General features: G+C 44.9%; 1 protein-coding gene across 4 annotated transcripts in view; it reads right to left on the reverse strand.

Annotated features, from left to right (window-relative positions):
* Positions 1 to 16,598, reverse strand: part of FAN1 (FANCD2 and FANCI associated nuclease 1) — a 31,941-nt gene extending 15,343 nt beyond the window's left edge. For all 4 annotated transcript variants that reach the window (XM_035023968.1, XM_035023964.1, XM_035023967.1 and 1 more), the window contains exons 1-5: positions 16,524 to 16,598; positions 14,473 to 15,888; positions 12,168 to 12,308; positions 9,841 to 10,042; positions 4,201 to 4,434 (exon numbers count right to left, since the gene is read on the reverse strand). In XM_035023968.1, the coding sequence (XP_034879859.1) occupies positions 4,201 to 4,434; positions 9,841 to 10,042; positions 12,168 to 12,308; positions 14,473 to 15,727 (1,832 nt within the window). In that variant the 5' untranslated portion in view covers positions 15,728 to 15,888; positions 16,524 to 16,598. The remainder of the gene's footprint in view (positions 1 to 4,200; positions 4,435 to 9,840; positions 10,043 to 12,167; positions 12,309 to 14,472; positions 15,889 to 16,523) is intronic.
* Between the last annotated feature and the right edge of the window lie 736 nt (positions 16,599 to 17,334).

Raw genomic sequence — 17,334 nt, forward strand, 5'->3', positions numbered from 1 at the left:
GACAACTTCTCATTGCATCTTTAGGTACCAAAACAAAGACATTTGCCCAAGTGACACTTTGAGTGCCTGGTCATTGTATTTTGGGCTCACACCTAAAAGAAAGGCATGAAATATCATTATGGGCAAGTGTGCTCAAATAAGAATAAAAGAAATTGCTTCTCAATGTAAAAATTTGCGCACTAACTCTTAGATCTAATTCTCTTATAAAATGCTACTGGATAATTCTAAGGTTGATAAGAAAATGCAACAGGCAGAATTGTCCGGAGGCTGGCCCAGGCCCACAGGAGCTCCTCCATGGTCAGGAGTGGCCCCCACGCTCCCAGCCCTATGGCCCCGACCAAGCCCCACCTTCGAGGGGCCACTGAGACCAACCCCATCGTGCCTCATCTCCTGGTCCACCTCCAGCACCACTGGAAAAGGTTACCAGCTCTCGTCTCCTCCGTACCTCCCCGGTGCTGCTGGGAACTGCCCCTTCAGCAGCACCCCCCAGTCTCTTGCCTCCTCTAAACCCCGGCTGAGAACACAGCTTCCCCCTCCCTGCCGCACCCCCAGCGCTCTCACATGGGGGATGGCTCTTCTCACAGCCCTCCTACCCGGGGACGGCGGAGACGCCTCTTCCTCCCAGCTGCTTCCAAATCTCACTCTCCCCTTCCTGAAAGCCCCCCATTCCTTGGAAGCCTGTGCTCCCTCCTTGCAGGCAGCACCCGCCTCCTGTCTTCTGTCTTGCTCTGCCTCATGTCTCCAGCCACAAGGGCCCGAGACGTCAACGTCTGAGGATGAAGAGCACGCTCCGCTTCGAGACCTCCTGGCCCATAACCCTTTCTCCACCTCCCTTCTGCTACCCACATGCCCACGGCCGCTCGGACCCGCTGTCTCCAAGGCACTGCATCACCCTTAAAATCTTCCCTTTGGGCATTTCATTCACTGACCTCCGCCTCCGATCCTTCCGGCTCACTTACGGCCACATTCTCCAACTCCACCGAGAGCCACCGGCACCTCCTTCTCCAGCCATCGCGCCTCCTGTCCTGCAGGCCTCCGTGCCCTGCCCGGACGTGATTCGCACTGGATGTCGGGCCCGTGCTTATCACGGCGTCCATGCCAACCACTTCCTCTGAGCCCGCACCCAGCTCCCTGAACCGCGCGGACGAAAGCAACAGGGCCAGGCCGGTGGGCTTCCAGGCCTCAGGCCAGCCCTGCTCCCCTGGGGAGCCTGCCCAGCTGCCCACCCTGCGGGACCGCTGAGCCTTCCTTTGCTGGCCCGGCCACACACCCCCCCCCCCCCCCGCAAGCTTCCCCATCAGACCTCGCCCACAGGGACAGAGGCCACGCGAGGGGCCCTCTCGGCTTCCCGTCACAGCAGCCTCCCGCCAGTGCTCCGCACCCCAGGCCCTCCGGTCTGGCCGCGGCTCGCCCTCCTCTGGCTGGCCCCTCTTCCCTTGCGGTCAGGCCCTCCTTTCCCGCCGGCTGTCAGGGCGGGAGCAAACCGCACCGTGGCGCCGCCGCGCCCTCAGAGAGCAGAACAACACTGCTTGCCTCACACTCCCCTGCGGCAGCAACTGATTCAGGGCCAACCCCTGACTCCCCCTCCTCCCAGAACTGCCACTGTCCTCACCGTCACCCTCCACCAGTTTCCCTGAAGCACCTCTCACCAAATCCAACGGTCTACTTCCGGCCGCACATCTACTCAGCCTCCGAGCGAAGGCGGACCGGCGACCACCCCTCCCTGAGCCACTCTCCTAAGGCTTCCATGTCACACGCGCTCCTGGCCACCCCGCACCCAACTTTCCGGGCTGTCCCTGCTCTCTCCCTGACCTCTGAACGCTGGCTGCCACAGCTCAGGCCGCCTCCTCCCCCTCAGGGGTCCCTCCAGTTCCAGGGCTTCCAACACCGTCCACGTGCCGGTGACTCTCTCCAGGCTGGAGCTCCTCCCTGAGCTCCTGCCAGCAGGTCCCGTGCCAGACCTGAACGGCTAGGGGGCATCCCAAACGGCGATCCCCACCCAGTGCCCGCGCCCCTCCCGCCATCCCTCTCCTGATCCCCTGGCTCAGGGATGGTACCACCAGCCCAGTCAGAACACCAGAGCCACCCATGACTCACGCCTGTCCTTCTCCCACTGTATCTAGTCAGAATCATAATCAAGGCTTGTCACTCCTCCTTCCAAAATAGCTCGTACATATTCACCTCGCCGCTGCCACCAGCCAGTCAAGACCTTTGCCTGGGCCACCAAGGTTAGGTCAGCCTTCTTGTGGCTTCCCTTGCTTCCTTTCACCCCCTATTCCATGGGATGCTTTTGGAAAATGTGAAACAGATCACTGGCCTGCCTAAACCTCTTCATCGGCTGCCCATTGCTCAGAGAACACCACTGAGTCCACTTATGGGGCTTCTGAGGCTGAGCATCCCCGGCCCTGCATTCCTGTCTAACTACTCCCTCTGGGGCTGTGGCCACACGGGTCTTCTGAGTTTCTCCACCTCAGCAAGCTCGCTCCTGCCTCAGGGCCCAGAGGCACACACCCTGCATGGCTAGCTCCCCCTCAATCCTGAGTCTCAATCCAAACGTCACCTCTCCAGGGACACTCTCTACAAAGTGGAACTTGCCCAGCCTGCCCCTCAGTCATACATGCTACAATTCTTCTGTCTTATTTTCTATCTCCCCCAGAAAACATAAACCCATGGTGGCAAAGACCCTCTCTGTTCTTGCTGCAACCCACCACCTAAGCACATAATAGGTTCCCAGCACTCAACTCAGGTATATTGAATAAATGAGGAAAAAGAAAAGACAGGATAAATTATTTCAAGTACCATCGTGGCCAGTAAGAGTTCTCAGACCAGGTATCATATTACCAGGTATCATATAATTACCATTCTTGAAGTCAGTTAAATCCAATTTCATTTACATGTTAAGGCCCTTTGGGTGACAAAAGGAGTTTTAGTTATTATTTACAGGATACCTACTTTCTCAAAGGAATCTGGCATGGTTTATTTTTTTCTCCTAGCTCCCCACTTTTGAACTTGTCAACCATGGTTTTGTCATTCATAGAACTAAAAAGTAATCTCCCTTAGATATGCCAGTAATCAGGACAATTATAATGCTAACTAAGACATACTAAGCCATCCCCAGGGGCCAGGCTCTAAGCACTTTACATGTATTAATACAGATCTGGAGGAATATACTATTATTCTCCCCATTCACAGATGAGGAAACTGAGGCCCAAGGTGGTTTCACAGTTCATTAGTACAGAGAGATTGGAACTTGGCTTCAGGGTACACAGTCTCATGAAGGAGAACAGCATAAAGTCACTAAAAATGAAAAGGTAAAAAGATATGAGACAACTCAAAACAGAGTAAGGACATATTCTTATTATTAGAATGTATTCCAATCAGACACAAATAAGACCGCGAGCTTCCTGAGAGCTAAGCAAACTGGGCTGGAGTCCATTTATATGAACGCTGCTTTGATTCAATAATTTCAATGTTATTTTTTAAAGCACACATTAGATAAACATAAACGACTCTCCTAAAATCAAATATCAGAATCAATTTCAGTTACATTTGAGTCATAAACTTTAAGTCAAGAATCAAAAGTGCCATTTTAGGAATCTGAATTAATCTTTCTTATAAATGATGGGTTTTTAAAAGAAATCCAAGTATTTTTTTCCTCTAAGACCAAACCATTCTTTACCAAAACCTACCTTTGCCAGTCAAACCAAACATTAACTGAGTGCATTAACTGATTGGCACCAAAACAGAGGTGACAATCTCTAATCAAGCATGTGCATGATTCGAGTATACACACACAAATTAGTATTAGCTTTATCTGAAGCGCTATTTGTTAAGAAAACATTCATCTTTAGCCTTGTTCGTGCCAACAACATATTCACAAGGCAGGTTTGTTCAAATGTCTGTATTTACAAAATGTTTCCTGCTAAAGCTATTTGGGAATATGAGCCAGGGAAAATTTTTATAGTTCTAACTCAAAACTCATTGGTTTTGGCAACCTTAATCTAAGCACATTTCTACATTCTCCTTATAGTCTCAAAAACGTATACAAGTAAGGCAGAAAAACAACAAAAAACAAAAAACTTCAAAAACTGCTCTGGCTATGGACTTAGGTTTCTACTGTAACTGGCAAGTAATAATAATGAAACCTTTTACGTACATGTAAAGTGACACAGTTATTATTACGAGCTAATATGATCTTACCTGATGAGATCGTCTCTGTCTTGGAAGATTTGGGTTTTCCGATTGATGGTGTATCTAGGAAACTCCATCCGGCCAAGACTGACCAACAGCACAGGAAAAAGCTGCCCCTGACCACCACAGGCGGCTTCCTCATCTTCCAGTGAGTCCGTCAATGTAAACAGCAGCAAGACCCGGGAGAAAACAGCTCGAGGACCTTTACAGACTCGCAGTGACTGTCCCGCCAAGCCTTTAGCTCTGAAAAATATACAGTAGAGAAATGACTTTCTGGTTTTTTTAAGAAGCATTTGGATGTTAGATTTTACAAATTATTTTCAGAAAAAAATAAAGAGAAGTGGCATTCATTATTCTAAGCCTAAAGTAAATCTACCACTTCCAGCTGTGTGACCCTGGAGCCTCGCTTAACCTCTTTGGGGCTCAAAGCCCACCTAGGGACATGGTGAAGATTAAATGAAATTCTATCTCCAAATGGTTTCACACATGGTTTGGCTCATAAAAGAGCAACACAGATTTACACTGGTCGTGAATGTGTAAAATACCAGGAAAACTCCCAAAAGTATTACCTGTTTGACATTAGCCATTCTCACCTCTTGACAAGTGACATCCAGATTAAATAATAGTTCTTTATTTTAAATGTCATTATTTGGGTGCCTGGCTGGCTCAGTCGGCGGTAGAGCATGTAACTCTTGATCTTGGGGTTGTGAGTTTGAGTCCCGTGTTGGACACAGAGATTACATAATAAAAAATTTTTTTGGAAAATATAAAATAAAACAAAATGTCATTATCAAAAGCTGTTGATCAGGTAGCATGACTTTGTGAACCAAGAAGTGGTACCAAGATTTGGTGCTGTTCTGTGATGTGCAAAGTGGTCCAGAAACATCTCCACTCCAGGGTAACCTCAGAGTAAATTCAGTTTGATTCTGGATGCCTTCGAGGTAGGCCTGGAGGTCTGAATTAAATTCAGGGCCGCATGGGCCCTCCGGCTCTTGCAACTTGGATACCATCCAGAACAGGGTTTCTCAAACTTGGCACTACTGATATCCGGGCAGGGTAATTCTTTGTGGGGGAGGAGGCTGCTGGCCTTACAGGGCATTCGGCAGCATCACTGGCCTCTACTCGCTAAATGCCAGCAGTACCCACCTCCCTCTTCATCATGACCATCCAAGATACCATGTTCCCTGGAGTGCAAAGTCGCCCCCAGCTGAGAACCACTGGCCTGGTGGAAGACCTCTCTTTCCTATCCATCCCAGAAGCTATGAACCCAAAAGCAGTGCTGCATCTCTAGGCTGTTGTAGAAATCAGTGCCACCATCAGATACATGAGGGTGACAGGGGTGAGATTCCTACCACACCACTACTGAATTGAGAACCACTCATGTACGAAGACTGATACAAAGTGTCCACTTCCTCCATCTCCATTCAGAGCCCCAGGGATGCCCCAGGTGGCCAAATCTCTGAGTTCAGAAGGAACTATTAAACATGGTAAGATAAACAATGATTATCTACTGGGATTAAGAAAGTATAAATAATGTGCCTTTTTCTGTTTCTTCCTAATAACACAGAGCACAGTAACAACGCACTGCCCTCCTGTGGGGCTGTCAGAGACTCGGGTTCCATTGCTAGGATCTACAACCAAATGAAGAAATAAAGTATAATCTTGAAGGGAAGTGATTTTAGCACGACTAAAATAGCCCTGAGAATCTTATGTTCCTACAAGTCCAAAGTCAGGGATAAAAAAAAAGTTAACCTTATTTCTTTTATTTCTGTTCAAATGCTTAGTGCTTATGCTGAGAAAGGGCTGCTAATTTTATTTTTTTATTTATTTTTTCCTTTTTTTTTTTTAAAGATTTTTTATTTATTTATTTGAGAGAGAGAATGAGATAGAGAGCATGAGAGGGGGGGAGGGTCAGAGAGAGAGGCAGACTCCCTGCTGAGCAGGGAGCCCGACGTGGGACTCGATCCCAGGACTCCAGGATCATGACCTGAGCCGAAGGCAGTCGCTTAACCAACTGAGCCACCCAGGTGCCCAGGGCTGCTAATTTTAATGTTCACTTACTTATAAAATGTTATATAAGGATAACATAAAATACTTAAATACAATTAAAGAAAGGACTTAGACAGGGCACCTGGGTGACTCAGTCGTTAAGCGTCTGCCTTCAGCTCAGGGCATGATCCCAGGGTCCTGGCTGGATCAAGCCCCATATCGGGCTCCCCCTGCTCGACAGGAACCCTGCTTCTCCCTCTCCCACTCCCCGTGCTTGTGTTCCCTCTCTCGCTCTCTCTCTGTGTCAAATAAATAAATAAAATCTTTAAAAAAAATTAAATAGGGGCGCCTGGGTGGCTCAGTCGGTTAAGCGTCTGCCTTCGGCTCGGGTCGTGGTCCCAGGGTCCTGGGATCGAGCCCCGCGTCGGGCTCCCTGCTCAGCAGGGAGTCTGCTTCTCCCTCTGCCACCCCCCTCCACTTATGCTCTCTCTGGCTCGCTCTCTCTCAAATAAATAAAATCTTAAAAATAAAATAAAAATACAGAAAAGAAAGAAAGGACTTAGAATGCAGGATACAAAATCAATGTACAGAAATCTGTTGCATTTCTATACACCATTAATGAAGCAACAGAAAGATAAATTAAGAAAACAATCTCATTTACAATTGCACCAAAAATAGTAAGATACCTAGAAATAAATCTAGGAGCGCCTGGGTGGCTCAGTCATTAAGCGTCTGCCTTCGGCTCAGGTCATGATCCCAGGGTCCTGGGATCGAGCCCCACATCAGGCTCCCTGCTCAGCGGGGAGCCTGCTTCTCCCTCTCCCAGTCCCCCTGCTTGTGTTCCCTCTCTCACTGTGTCTTTCTCTGTCAAAATAAATAAATAAAATCTTTAAAAAAAGAAAAAGAAAAAAAAAGAAATAAACCTAACCAAAGAGGTGAAAGACCTGTACTCTAAAAACTTAAAACGCTGATAAAAGAAACTAAAGATGACACAAAGAAATGGAAAGACATTCCATCCTCACAGAATGGAAGAACAAATATTGTTAAAATGTCTATACTACCCAAAGCAATCTGCACATTTAATGCAATCCCTGTCAAAATACTAATAGCATTTTTCACAGAACTAGAACAAACAAGCCTAAAATTTGTATGGAACCACAGAAGACCCAAAATAGCCAAGGCACAATTCCAGGCTTCAAGTTGTATTACAAAGCTGTAGTAATCAGTTATCTCTACACCCAACATAGGGCTCGAACTCACAACCCCAAGATCAAGAGTCCCATGCTCTACCAACTAAGCCAGCCAGGCTCCCACAGAGCTGCAGTCATCAAAACTGTATGGTGCTGGCACAAAAATAGACACATAGATCAGTGGAACAGAACAGAAATTCCAGAAATGAACCCATAATTATATGGTCAATTAATCTTCAATAAAGCAGGAAAGAATATCCAATGGGAAAAAGTCTCTTGAACAAATGATGTTAGGAAAACTGCACAGCAACTTGCAGAAGAATGAAACTGGACCACTTCCTTACACCATACACAAAAACAAATTCAAAATAGATTCAAGACCTAAATGTGAGTCAGAAAACCATAAAAATCCTAGAGGAGAGCACAGGCAGTAACCTCTTTGACAGCAACTATAGCGACTTCTTACTAGATATGTTTCCTAAGGCAGGAAAAAAAAAGCAAAAATAAACTATCAGGACATCAAAATAAAAAGTTTCTGCACAGTGAAGGAAATAATCAACAAAACTAAAAGACAACCTGTGGGATGGGAGAAGATATTTGCAAATAACATATCCAATAAAGGGTTAGTATCCAAAATATATAAAGAACTTACAAAACTCAACACCCAAAAAACAAATAATCCAATTTAAAAAATGGACAGAAGACATGAACAGACATTTCTCCAAAGAAGACGTCGAAATGGCCAACAGACTCATCAGGAAAAGATACTCATCATCAGGGAAATGCAAATCAAAACTACAATGAGATACCACCTCACAGAATGACTGTCAGAATGACTAAAATCAAAAACGTAAGAAACAACAGGTGTTGGCAAGGATGTGGAGAAAGGGGAAACCTCTCGCACTGTTGGTGGGAACGCAAAGTGGTGCAGACACTCTGGAAAACAGTATGGAGGTTCCTCAAAAAGTTAAAAATAGAATTATCCTATGATCCAGCAATTGCACTACTAGGTATTTACTCAAAGAATACAAAAATACTAATTCGAAGGTATACATGTACCCTGATGTTTATAACAGCTTTATTTACAATAGCCAACTTATGGAAGCAGCCCAGGTGTCCATTACCATTAACTGATGAATGGATAAAGATGTGGTACACACACACACACACACACACACATACACACTGGAATATTACTCAGCCATAAAAAAGAATGAAATCTTGCCATTTGCAATGACATGGATGGAGCCAGAGAATATTATGCTAAGTGAAATAAGTCAGAGAAAGACGAATTCCATATGATTTCACTCATGTAGAATTTAAGAAACAAAACAAACAAACAAAGGGAAAAAAGAGAGAGAGAAATCAAGAAACAGACTTAATTACAGAGAACAAACTGATGGTTACCAGAGGGGAAGGGAGTACGGGGTTGGGTTAAATAGGTGATGGGGAGTAAGGAGTACACTTGTCATGACGAGCAATGGGTGTTGTACAGAAGTGTTGAATCACTATATTATACATCTGAAGCTAACATGATACTGTATACTAACTGACTGGAATTAAAATAAACTTTAAAATAAAAAAATTTAAAAAGAAAGGACTTAGAAGACATTTAACTATAAATAATTAAAACATTTTTTAAAAATCTATGGTATAAACTTTTCGAAGTGTTAGTGAAAATTTTCTTAATAACGCATGCCTTTTTTATACCTATGTTTTATAAAAGATTAGTATTTGGAGTATCTTCCCAATAGACGGGCTCTTGGCACGTAACAGCTGAAAGTTCCTTGTGCACATGCACACATATGTCTGTGTGTATATTCAGATATACACATAATATATTAGACAAAATAAATAACACTGATATTGTTTTAAAGTGTTTTCAAAAGCATCACTCACTTCATCCTCAACAACTCCAGAACAGTGGATTCCCAAACTAAAGTTAATATTGTTGTATTTTATAGATAATGTGAGTAGAAGAAATAAATTCTCGAAGTTTTTATATCTTTCCCCAAATTGAAACAGTTCAACATCTTCACAAAAGCAAAAGAAACAAACCACAGTTTTTGGTAAATTTTATGTCCTAAACTGAAAAAAAGTTGCATATTAAGACTGACAGATTACACTTCAATAAAATGTTGACTAAAATAAATATTTGACCAAATATATTACCCTTAAATCCTGTAGGAATAGTAATTAAAACTGCATTTTTCTTGAGTAATAAAATATTAGAATTTACCAAATACCTACTGCCTCCTGATGTTTCTTGGTCCTAGTATAGTATTACAAGAATTATTAATAAGAAACCAAGAAAGAATCCAGGCTATTGTTATAAGGCTCTTCTGCCTTCTCAATCTAACTACAAATGAAATAAGCAATTATAATTCAAAAAATGTACCATCTGTTATCATAAATTAATCTGCACTATCAACATTTTATATGTTTTTACTGTAATAATATCCAACAAAACCTTTTTAAAATCACTGCACCGATTCCAGGCTGATTCTTGCCCCACATGCAAACTGAAGGCTGTTTGGCCAATTTGAGAAAGGTGTCCACCAGCCGCTGTTTCTGTCCATTGGGATTCACCAAGTGGAAGGTCTTCGCCAGGGTTTTTAGTTCAGGAGCAGAAAGCAGTTCAAGCACTTCAGAGAGTTCTTGCAACTCAGACTCTGAAATGGATTTGAAAAAAAACAAAAACAAAAACAAAACCAGAGTTTTAAAGATTTTACTATTTTCTAGCTCTATTTAAGAAGAATGAAGCTTAGTTAGATGCAAATATAATGAAATTCTACTGTAAAATTGTAATTAGTAGAGGCACTGGGTGGCTCCATTGTCTAAGCATCCTACTCTTGATTTCTGGCTCTGGTCATGATCTCAGGGTTGTGAGACTGAGCCCCGCATCAGGCTCTGCATTGGGCATGGTGCCTGCTTAAGATTCTCTCTCCCCCTCTCCCACTGCCCCGCCCCCCTCCCTCTCTTAAAAAGACATTGTGATTAGTTTGCCAAACCAATTATTACAGAATATGGAAAATAGGTATCTCATAAAAGTTAGAAAATAGAATTTCCCACTAAAAAGCAAAGGAAATTCTGAATAAAATAAAGACACATACGGATAGCTACTATGTTTTGGAAATCCTCCTAAAAAACTCACTGGTGTATTTGCTCTCTGATTACAAGGCCTCCAACCCCGTCTCTCCCAAACAGGTCAGAGAGTAAACTTGACCATCAGCTCTCCTCCCTCCCCACAGGCTCCGGCTGGACACCCTTTCATGGGTTCACTCACTCAGCATACATCGACATGTCTGCCATTATGGGAACCAGACACCATGCTAGACCCGGGATTCAGCTGAGTCAGACCTGGCTGGTGTCTGCCTTCAAGGCATTTACAACTTAGGGCAGTGTCTTTTTCCTCCATTTGGTAACTAATTATTGGGTGCACACTGCATACCAAGTAATGTTCGATGGCCTTGGGCACACTATAATGAACAAACAAAGTCCTGACCCATCAGGAGTTCACCTCCTTGCATAATAAGCAAGTCTACGTGTCATGTGCTGATAACTATTATAAAGAAAGACAAAACTGACGAAGGCAAAGCGAACGTGGTGGGAGGGCTGGCTATGTATGCAGGGCAGTCAGGCAAATCTCTGATGAGCTGACACAGAGCAGAGTGAGATGAAATGAGGGAGCACGTGCAGGGAGCCAGGGAGCGTGGGGCAGCAAGTATGAGGCTCCGAGAGGGGAGTGCACCGAGCACGCTGAGGAACACCAAGGGCTCTGCAGCGCTGGTGGAGTGAGCAGGAAGGGCAGCAGAGCCCGGGCCCACGGGCTCGTGCACATCGACGGCAGGACTTGGACTTGATTGAGTGCAACAATGAGCCACTGGGGTTCTGGTTTTGTTGCTTAAAGGTCATTTAAAGGTAAGTCAAGGCTCCCCTGGGATGCCTAGCAAACTTGTGAATTTATGAATCTGTCCAAGTCAGGTAAGGACAGAAGCTCCCAGGTGACCCTTAGGGCACTGACATGCGGGAAGCAGTGCTCCAAGCAGGGCCCCGCGTCCCGCTGCCTAGTCCCTCACATTCGAACTTCTTCACGGCACCTCTCTGCTTTGCCCCCAGCCCCACCACCGCACCTAACCTCGCCTTACTAACCGCTCTCCTCAACAAACTTCCACACAGACACCACCTGGCTTTTGCCTGATTTGCTTATTTCGGTCTAAACTGTCAGCAATTACCCAAGACTCCCATTCTCCCTCCACCTACATTTCCAGTACAATACTACATTCAGTATGGGTAGGTGCTCAAGGACAAGACCAGCAAGGCTACCTAACAGTCTCCTCGGCTTAAATCAACGAACTTCGAAACTCTAAGAGCTCTATGTGTGTTCAGGAGGGGGTGGATGAAGCTTGCAGAGGCAATATTAGCTGCAAGCAAACGAGCTTTATTCTATCACAAAGATGAGGTGTCTGAATGAATCAGATTCCTGCTGGAAGGTGAGAGCTGAGAAGGAGGAGTTTCTCTGGTGGCCCACAGCCACATAGCTATCCAGAGAGGACTTTATCGTCCTAAACATGAGTCAAGAAAACAACAGTAGTCTTCATCCAGGCTAATAATGGCTTTAACATGAATAATGTGTTGTCCTAAGGTTAAAAACTCAACTAAAACAAAAACAAAAACAATTACTATTTACCAGGCACCAACTGGGAGAGGACACCATACTAGTTATCACCACTGTTCTGCAGGAACTTAGTTCTTCATGTCCTATTTTCATTTTACATTTCCTTTGACTAATCATACCTGTCTGCAGAAAGCCTGCTTGCTGCAATTCTCCAACCACAGGTGTTAGGTCAGAGGCAATCTCTTCGTATTCCAATTTATTCATCTTAATCCAGCCGAATTTACGTTGAAAAAGTCTTACATATAACTTCTGACCACTAGCTGCAATAAAGTTAAGAAAAATAGTGAAAAATCTCTCTCTTCTCAACACAACCAATATTCACGTTTTAAAACTGAGTTTAAAAGTAAAATACATTCTATTAAAAATACACTTATGCTGAGGCACCTGGGTGGTTCAGTCGGTTAAGCATCTGACTCTTGGTTTTGGCTCAGGTCATGATTTCATGGGTCATGAGAGCAAGCCCCGCATGGGGCTCCACAGAGAGTCTGCTCGAGAGTCTCTCCCTCTCTGCCTCTCCCCCCATCAACACGCACACTTGTGCTCTCTCTTAAAATACATCTTAAAAAAGTAAGTAAATACACTCAATGCTTGCTCAAATGATCTTCCAAGAAAATCTTTCTCTTCCTTTGGAAAATATAATTTATTTCAGATAGAAGTCCCCATGGAGACATCTCCTTGCCCTGTGTGCCTGTCACCACAGGACAGGAAGAGCATCCAGGGTGGGAAGCCCTGGGCCAGCTCTGCCACTTCTGAACTATACATGTCTATGAACCTCACTGAGACTCCATTTTCTCTTCTGTTAAAAAAAAAGGGGGTCTGGGGCAATAACACCATCTTCCCAAAGTTGGTGAAAAGATTAAACAAGATGAGGTATTCGATTATTGGTGGATCAACCACTAAAAAGTTCCAATATTGATAGTGGTTATTGGCCATTTCAAAAGTTCGAAGAACCAGGATTCCCATTTTCCAGCCACCACCGTTTTTCCTCCCTTAGAGAAGCCCTGCCCAGAATTCCAGTTATTCTGTTCTCTGCTTTCAGTTTAATAGGCATGATTCTATTGTTGGCTGAAAATAATCTGAAAAGATTTTCAAAATATGTGTAGCTTTGGTAAGGCAGCCATCCCTAACTCAGTGATCTTGGTAAAGTTATTTAATTAACCTGATCACAGTTTTCCTGTTATCTGGATTATCTTTAAATTCATGCCAATTTAAAATGCTATAATTATACTTCTTAAATCTTCAACTTTTAAAATCCCCCTTTTTTCTTTAAAGAGGCCAACTCGATTAGCACTTATTTTCACACAGAGACATTGCAAATGGTATCTGTGGGGAGCCACACACAAGAATCTACAGAACTTGCACTAGGTAAACTAGTCATACTTCTCAATTATACAGAAGCACAGAGCCATGGAGTACTCGAATGCTCACACGAATGCAAGCAGCATCCAACCAAAGATCTGTGACTTCTGTAGTTAGAAGAGTCAATGTGGTGTCATTTATGCCCATGTTCTGGTGAGGACAGCGCAAGTGGAGATGGAGGCTGTGTGGATAATTTATGCAACTGTGCCCAGAGAAGTATCACTCACATGTTAAAAAGTAATACAAAGACTGTAATTCCACTGTTTACTTAAAACAAAAACCCTCCTCTTGAACATTACTGGTAATGTTTATTTTTTTTAACTCAAGAGTCAGACCTGACTGCAAACCATGAGAGATCAGTGTAGCCCCCAAGTAAGCTTTTCCTACCTCAGGGGGAACTTGGCTCCATAAAGCCATCATGGCCCGTTGGATTAGCAGTGCAACAAGGGTGGCTTTTGCTCCAAATCTGCACTGTCAGCACAGAACCACCACCGGCTGCCAAGGAACTGAGCATAGACCAATATTTTTAAATGCACCAATTTAGCCTGAAAGTTTCCAATTCCTCCACACCCTGACCTTAAAAGGCAGGGCCCAGAAACCTAAAATATTATCGGAGGAAAAAAATATGCCTTAATATACCTTGGTTTGTTCTTTCCTGTATTTTACTTCATTCTTGAGAAAATGGTATGTGAAAACAACAGAACCTAAGTTAAGCTTGATTACATGCTCAGAATGCAAAGGACCCTTTTCTAAATCACTGTATTTTTTTTAACCTGGAAAAGGCTGTTTTACAACCTTCAAATATACATATAAAGGAAAAACAGCTGCTTCCATTAAAACCAAAGTACAGCTTGTAAGGAGATGATACCACAGAAGCAGACATTACCAGACACAAAATCCTCTTTTTCAAGCATATTCTTCTCAAACCTTGTAGCTGGCTGATTTCCCTGAGTATTCCCAGAGGACTCACAGAACCACACTGACTCCTTGTGGTCATTAGATTACTGGCCAAATCAGGACAGCAAATGGAAAACAAAAACTTGGAAGCACACAAGGTTAAGATACCTGATAACTGATAAAATTTAGTTACAATTTCCTGCTCATGTTCATCGAAGAGCATCCTATCCTCTTCGTTCTCAAATACAGCTTTCAGCACCACCAGGAAACTCTGAAGGTAGTAAGGATGACTTGGTGGTACTGTAATTGTTCTATCAGGAACATCACAGCTTGACCCCTGCTCCGAAGGAATTCTGCAAGTGATTTCATTCTTTAAGTCACTGTCACCTTCCAGAAGGTCCTGGATGTTACAACCTTTAGAATCATCATGTGTAGAACTATGAGATTTTGCCTCCCAATCTGACAACTGTGTTTTAGCATCTGAAGCAACAGTCATTTTTACTTCTTCACAACTACCTGCCTCACATTTTTCAACATCTTTACCATCTATTCCTGTGATAGTCTCGCACTCAAGACTGTCCTCTGAAGTAGATCTCAATGGATTCCCAGGAGTTAAATTTGGTGAAAATAACACAGAAGCGTTATCTGAGAAGGCAGGGGTGAGGGGTGATCTCCCACATTCCTGGGTAGCCTTTTGGCTTTCAGCTTCCAGTACTTTAGTGCCTTCTACAGTATGTTCAGAAGTTCTCTGTTCCTTAAGAGAGTCACAGGTAAACACGTTTTCCTTTTGAGAACTGTTCTCCAAAATTTGATCCTTGTCCTCAGTCTCTGAACACTTATCAACTGGGCTCCTAACCACTGTGGACGAGGGACTCTGTGGACTCTTACTGGCAAATTCTTCATTCCCCTTACATATTGATCTTTTAGCCTCTATGTATCTTCTGGACAATTTAGATGATAGGCTTCCCAAAGTAATGACTTTCACATTATGATGTCTCAGCTTATCTGGACTTTTGCATGCCAAGTCATTATTATTTTTAAAGTAGGGGCTGGTCTGTTTTGTCCCCTTTTTTGCTGAATCACTTTGCTCAGGGGTTAAACTGGTCTTTGATGGTGACAACTTTTCTGGCGTTACATTTTCTAAGACAGTATTGGTTAAATTTACTGGGGACCCATTTGAATTCTCTAAGCCAACATGCCTCAGATCAACTGGGGCAATGTCATCATTGTTAGCACACTTTTCATCAAGATGCCGGTTTAAGTCGTATCTCGGCACCATTTTACTACAAACGGGGCAGGCAAGTTTAGCAGGCGGGACATTGTTAAAAAACGAAATAATAGAGTTACACTCATTTTTTTTAGTTTTACTGATTGATAAACTCCTACGAGCTTTTTTCTTCACAGGAGATTTCCCTCCGGACATAATAAGTATTAGAAAAATGGGGTGTTTCCAGGAATAAAACCCAGGATATCACTGGGGAAAGACAGCACTGGTATACTTTTACGTCCCTGACTTGAAATAATAGCAAGTGGGATTCTAATTCTCTTTGACTTCATGTTTTTCATTTAGTCAATTTCTTCTCCCTACAAAATAAAACAACACGTGGATTAAAAACGGTTATGAATTCAACAACGTGGCGGGGGGGGGGGTGTAAAGTAAAACATGCAAAGGCAGTATCCCTTGAGATAAGGAGGAAAATCCTGGACTTGGGACAGGGCTCTACTTCCAGGTCTACATGCAATCTCGGTGTGACCCTTAGCCATAAAACGAGCCCAACCCTGCTCCGCAGGGATAATTTCTGAGACTTCTTACGCTCTAAAATTATCCATTTTTTTTAAAAAGGGAAAATCTAACTATTCCAGATCCCTTTTTAAAACCACTGCATCAGTAACTGTTTCCGGGCGAAGAGAATGCCTATCTATCTGCACGACCCCCAGAGTCCCTTCAGTCTCACAGGCCGGTAGAGAGGAACCCTCCAAGTCGCGGGCATCTGTCAACACGCTTGGGGTCCCCAGTGCAGCTTCGGCCACCGAACTTCCGAGGCTCTGGGGAGCACGGCCTGCCCCTCCCCCTGGGGCCGCGTGCGCGCACCTGGGACTCGCACCTGGGACTCGCACCTGGGCTCCGCCACCACGCCCTCCCGTCCGCCCTTCCTCCCCCCTCCCCGCCCGGCCGCCTCGACCCGCCCGCGCGATCCCCTCGAGCCCGCAGCGCCCACCAGAAAGCCAGCCCGCGACCCCAGCGGGCCGCCCCGCGCTTCCCACCGGGCTCCGCGCGCCCAGGCATTCCCAGCCGATCCCCGCGTCTCGGCTCGGCACAGGCTCGGCAAATGGAGGCCCGAGTGATCGATCCTCCTCCCTTCCACAGTAAAGGCTTTCCCCCCCCATCCAGAGGGGCCGAAGCTGGCCGAGCTGTCCGGAGGCCCCCCCCGTGCAGCCCCTCCTCCACACCTGGAGACATGCACTCGGAGGGAACCCCTGTCCCGAGCCGGTGGGAAGGTGGCCTGTGGCGGGGCGCACTCAGTGTCACGACGAAGCGGCCTCCTGCGGGCAGATGCACGCGGGGGCGCCAGTGGCCCCGCGCCCGCGAGTCCGCGAGGAGGGCTCAGCGCGGCGCTGGACTTTCCCGTGGATGTGCTGCCCGCCGCCTTGCTGCAGTACCTGTGACTAACCTCAGGAGCAAAGGAACAATAAAATGTAGTCAAGGAGTTAGGAGTAGTGAGTGTGGAGTAGTCATTATTCCTGGTTTTCATATGGCTTCATTGTGAAGTTACACAGTTTAGTGTGTAATGCTGCTTAACAACGGAAAATTTTACCTGAAACAGAAAGTGTATCACTCAGCTCTTGAGCACCGACACCAGCTGGTTCCAGCATCCCCATGAATGATCCAGAATGCCTGAGCGCAGGGGCCCCGGGTTGCCCTTTACCAGTGCTTATATCTGGGGCCAGCACGGTGTAATTACTCCGTAAATACGTGTGAGATGAATGCATGAATAAATGAGCAGGCCACAGAGAAAAGGGACATGAATA

Source organism: Mirounga leonina, unplaced genomic scaffold, assembly GCF_011800145.1.
Source record: "Mirounga leonina isolate KUSES-001 unplaced genomic scaffold, KU_Mleo_1.0 Mir_178, whole genome shotgun sequence".
NCBI classification, from domain to species: domain Eukaryota; kingdom Metazoa; phylum Chordata; class Mammalia; order Carnivora; family Phocidae; genus Mirounga; species Mirounga leonina.